We start from the raw sequence: 5,745 nt of genomic DNA on the forward strand, positions 1-5,745 counted from the left end.
ATACCTCCTACATAACTCCTTGAACACCTGCCTTTGATTTACGATATAATTTGCTTTTAAAGGGACATTCCTGAGTTTGATGCAATTTTTCAGATGTTATCGACTAACAGAGACTTTTTGACGACTGTAATTGCATATCAAATATATTTTTCTGCATACATTATTAGTGGCTGTATATTAAACGTGTTTCTGATCGTTCTAATATTTGTACTAGGTTAAATTTCATTTCATTTCCTAAAAGATATTTTTTTCGTACATATGAAATTATTTGAAGACAAAATCCAGTTTGGGCTTCTTACAAATATTAAGACGACCAGAAACACATTGAATATACAGACACTGATATTCTAAACAAGAAAACATATTTAATATGTAAGTTTAATCGTAAAAATATTTTATTAGTCGGAAACATCTTATAATGCAGCAAACTCGGGAATGTCCCTTTAATGTTCAAGGTAACTGCTACAGAGAGGGCTGGTTCATTAAATGGAAGAGCGACGACAGGTGCTACGCTGCGACTAGACAGAATCGCATGACCAACGTCAGGTCTGATCAGGCCTGCCTGTCGCATTTCAACGGCTCTTTAGCGTATCTGTCCAATCAGCGACGCATTCGAGACATGGAGGCGTGCTTGGACGTCCACAGTTCCAGTAAGTCAACCATTATCATGTCTTTGTGTAGCCCGAGTACTCGAATGTAGGGGCATGGGTAAAACGTACGCCTGATATGTTTACCAGTCGTGGTACACTTTCTGGAACGACAAATAGACCAATGGGCTCACCGCCGAGTATTGATCTCAGACCGACCGCTGATCAGCCCAAAGCTTTACTACCCCTTTCTATTTATACACTTCTGTTTTTTTTTCTTTCTTTTTTCATTTACTTCTGTTTTAGCGTCTAGTGCCTACTGGTTTGGACTCATGGTTGTCGACATGGATGTTGTGAATGTTGACGCTGTTTGGCTAAACAAGAAGAAACTCGGCGGCGACAGAAGTGATTGGCCGTGGGATGCCCAACAGACCAACACTCGATGCGTGTTCGTCAGCAAGCGAAAGGGAAGGTGGTTGTGGAAGAGACAGGGCTGTCTATACAAGAACTTATTCATTTGTCAATATACCGGCTGTCCATAAGCAGACAAGACCCGATGGAGGAGGGTCTGGGAGGAATGGAAGCGAACGGAGAGGTGGTTGTGTAAGAGACAGGAATGGCTATCCAAGAACTTGTTCATTTGTCAATATATGAGCTGCTTGTTTCAATAGTATTCCTAAAATGGAGTTCTTTTGACATTATGTTGTGTCTCTTACCCTTTGAAATAAATGTATCATGTTTCAGCATCACGATGTGCAACACTGCAAGATTTACTGGTTCTGTTCAATTGTTTAGACCCTAAGTCGTTTGCAAATGTTACGTTTAATTCCTATCCAATCCTTGTTTTCTTTACATTTGCCTGACAACAAACCCTAACCCCGACAGATTTTATATACAATTCATCATCTAAAATGACTTATTTCCATTTTACAAAAATCTGTTTATTTTGTGAATGCAATTTCGTTCTGCTATAAATAACTAAGGCTATTTGCATAACAAAAGCACCATTCTATAGTGTCTTTCAAACTAGCGGAATATATTGTAGTATGACCTATATTTAAGAAACAATTTGGAAATGTAAGTCAATAAACAATTCAGATGCGGATTCAGGTGCGGAGTCCAGGTGACACGCCCCCCTCTGTTTTTGTCAAACAATATATATTACAGAATACAAAAAAAAAAAAAAATCCCATCTACCTGTTTTTTGGCTCCCGCTATTAATAAACGCCCAGATCCGTGTCTGCTATGTCATTAATGTAATGTACTAATACGTTTGGCTGCTAATTGGGATAAAAACAATGTAAAACAACTATAAGATAGGTTGATACATTATCACTGTCAGGTTGTATGTCCATCAATAATATATAATATTTAGTATTTACTAATGCACGGGCAAGTGTTCATCTGTAGGTCACGTTCCCTTTTAGTTAAGGGGGTTGGGGTGAGGTCTTAATCTCGAGATGTTCATTGTGACATAATGCACACACACACACACGTGACCAGAATATTGTATACCCGCGATTTTTGGAGGCGTGGCCCTCTGACCAACCCCCCCCCCCCCCACCCACCTCTGGCTTCGTATGAAGGTGTATATTTATATGGTTTTATATTGATTGTCCGTGTTTTGTAATAAACGTTTATATTTGTTCAATTGATAGGTTGTTTGATAGTGACTGATTATTAATGTCATGGGAATAAATTGTTTTTAGTGTTAAAGGAAGGCGTCGGACATATGGCTAAGGACTACCCAGATATTGAGAGAGGAAACCCGCGGTCGCCACTTCATGGGCTACACTTTAGCAGCAAGGGATATTTTATATGGACCATCCCTCAGAAAGGATAGTACATACCACGGCCTTGGTTACACCAGTTGTGGCACACTGGCTGGAACGAGATATAGCCAAATTGGGCCACCGACGGGGATCGATCCTAAAGCGACTGGGCATCAAACGAGCGCTTTACCACTGGGCTACGTCCCGCCTCTCGGTGTTAAAGAGTTAGTAAATGCATTGGACGTTATATGCTTGATGGGTAGGGAGAAGCAATTTTCGATTTACCCATATTTTACTCAACTAACAATAATGTATGGAATGTTCAATAATACATTTTCTGTGAACGTATATACCCTTCAATGCTTGTATTTCATGTGGTTTACACAATGCTACAACAGCATGTCCAATCATATGCCGAGTCAAATAAAAAACACTTCACAATCTAAAATTTGAATAAAGTCATGTCGGTAGCTGACGTTGCAAGGGCGCTGGGTTGCAGTCGACCGGCAATTTATGACACGAGTACAACAAACGGGCACGACGATTTATCGCCCCCGACCGGGTAGCCCACGTGTGACGTCATAGGCAGATGTCCGTCATATTGAGTTAGTCACCTCCGCTATTTTTCTGCAATCAAATTAAATAATGGACACGATACCTAAAAACATTCTGTCGAGTACGCAAATTGTGGTAGTTAAGGGTAAAAATTCGGACAGAATGTCCCAGCTCATCTCATTGGTCAATAATTTACGATTTTTTTTTTTTTCAAAACAAAGACGAATATATGTTAATATGATGGCCATGCGTCAAATATATTTATAAACAAATACCCGTGTTGAATGCTATATTCGTCTTTGTTTTGTAAAACGTTTGTTACGTCATTGACCAATGAAATGATTTTGCCCAAATTTCGACCCGTAAAGCTATGGTCCCACAGAGCCTGCGTTGGTATACGATGGGCTACGATGGTAGCATCATGGAACATCGTAGAGCATCGTGTAGGCCATCCTGCGTCGACGTACGATTTTGTGGCCTCGGAGAGCCATCGTAGGTTGGAAAATCATCTTTTGAAATGTTCAAAAGATAGTCTACGATGGTCAACGTCGTAGACCATCGTAAGACCGTCGTACGACCGACGTACGGCCGTCGGACGATGTCGTAGACTATCGTATGACCACGTAGATAACTTTCACTTGTCCACAGGTAAATACCTGACACGTACGATATCGTACGGCATCAATGGAAATCGTACGACGATCCTGCGAGGACGCAGGATCATCCTGGGTCCTCGTAGCCACTTTGGGAGTAGCTACTTTGGGAGTATATAAACACCAGCCATCACTTCATCATCATCAGTTCGAGCCGACTTGTTCAAAGTGATTCATCATGACGCTGATTTCACCACAGAGGTTGACAAGGCGTCAAGAGCAAGATGACGTTGACATGATCGCTATAGCTGTTCTGCTGAGGAGGCGTCAAGAAAAAGATCAAAGAAGAAGAAGACAGTTTTGGGTGCGGCCCTGGATAGCCAGGCGAGAGTTGTTCGGCACGTATGATCAGCTGATGACCGAGTTGGAACGGGAGTCTCATGGAGATTTCAAGGGCTACCTGCGCATTGAGCCGGCCATGTTTCACGAGATGCTTAAGAGACTGACCGACAGCCTTGAGAAGACCAAGACCAACTGGAGAACACCCCTTGGGGTTGATTTAAAACTTGCAGTGACCATCCGCTACCTGGCCTCCGGTGACAGCCACCGAAGCCTCGCTTACTCCTTCCGTGTGACGCACAACACCATCTCCAAAGTCGTGCGGGAGGTGTGTGCCTCAATTGTTGAAGAGTATGGCCCAGAGGTGTTCAGCACGCCTTCAGCCCCTGATAGCTGGCGTGTAGTAGCTCACCGCTTTGGTTCACGGTGGAACTTTCACCATGCGTGCGGTGCACTGGATGGCAAACACATTGCCATGAAATGCCCCAAAGACTCTGGTTCACTATATTATAACTACAAGGGCTTTTTCTCCATCATACTCCTTGCCCTCGTCGATGGGGACTACAAGTGGGCTGACGTCGGTGCCAACGGCTCCACGTCTGACTGTTCCGTGTCCAACAGTTCGACCCTTAGTACGGCCCTGATGAATAACACCTTGGGACTTCCCCCGCCCGAACCTCTACCGAACGATGACAAGGATACCCCGTACTTTCTAGTGGGAGATGATGCATTTCCACTGCGAACATAGATGATGAAGCCATTTTCTCACCGTCAAATGTCAAAAGAAGAGGCCATCTTCAATTACCGGCTGTCCCGCGCCAGACGCATCGTGGAGAATGCTTTTGGAATACTTGTGCACAGGTGGCGTTGCCTGCTCACAACCCTACAACAAGAGCCAGAACGTTTTAAAATGTATTATAAAAAGACGTTTGTTTTGAAAAAAAATGAAAATAAGTTCTGGGTGGAAGATTCCACCACATTTCGTTTGAGAGTATGAGAGGTCATTCGAGAGTATGAGAGGTATTTTCCCCATGCACAAATAACCTCCCATACTCGCCTCGAAACAGTTATCTAAATAGCACATTAAAAATTATGTTATTTAATTTTTGTGTTACAAATTGTATTTTCAGTGTAAAAATTATAAATAATAAATTACAATATTATAACTTACTGAATCTCTGGCTTCCATGATCCATTGCATCGATCGGCGTTGGAATTTGCCCCACTGCCGTTCAGTGAGTTGACGGCACTCCGCCTCCAACCACGACATGTAGGCCCCAATGGTGTCGACGGTCTCGATGCGTCTCTCCACATGGCTTCTGGCGAGCTGCAGCAGGGCGTCGTCCATCTCGTCCCGGCGGCCCTTGCCAGTCTTGGAAGTCTTGCTGGTATTGCCTGCTGCTGTCTTGCTGGTAGAGGTTGAGGGCTGGGTAAATTGGAAAGAAATAGTACTATCGGTCTGTATGGCGCTGTCTTCAGACGATTGGTCACAGTCATCTACCATGGGAGCGATACCTATCACGCCCAGCTGGGATGTCTGTGTCCTCACTGCCACGTGACCCTCCAACCAGGAGAAGTTGGCGAGGACCCATTTGTTCCTACTCGTGACGTGGGTTTTCCCCGACCCGGACTTCACGTCCTTGCAGTCCCTCCACCTCCCATAATTGCTTCTCTGTGTGGTGAACCATGTACGCCCATCAAATGTCTTTGCCTTGTCATTCAGCAGCCGCTCTTTCATCTCAGCCTGCTTGAAATCTTTTCTGGTTTTGTCCCAAAAGATTGGGTGTTCCGAAAACCACTCCGCTAGCTCGGTCTCCTGTTCCTCCGTCAGAAGTTCTGACACGGACGTTGTCTGCACAGGCCTGGTTTTGGTCTTCATTTTCTTGGCTGGGACGGCCG

General features: G+C 43.9%; 1 protein-coding gene across 1 annotated transcript; it reads left to right on the forward strand.

The window, feature by feature from the left end:
- Window positions 1-3,745: 3,745 nt before the first annotated feature.
- Window positions 3,746-4,594, forward strand: LOC121386580. The gene has a single exon (XM_041517530.1). It carries the CDS (start codon window positions 3,746-3,748, stop codon window positions 4,592-4,594), a length of 849 nt encoding a protein of 282 aa, XP_041373464.1.
- Window positions 4,595-5,745: the final 1,151 nt, after the last annotated feature.

This window comes from Gigantopelta aegis, chromosome 12 (genome assembly GCF_016097555.1).
Source record: "Gigantopelta aegis isolate Gae_Host chromosome 12, Gae_host_genome, whole genome shotgun sequence".
Lineage (NCBI taxonomy): Eukaryota > Metazoa > Mollusca > Gastropoda > Neomphalida > Peltospiridae > Gigantopelta > Gigantopelta aegis.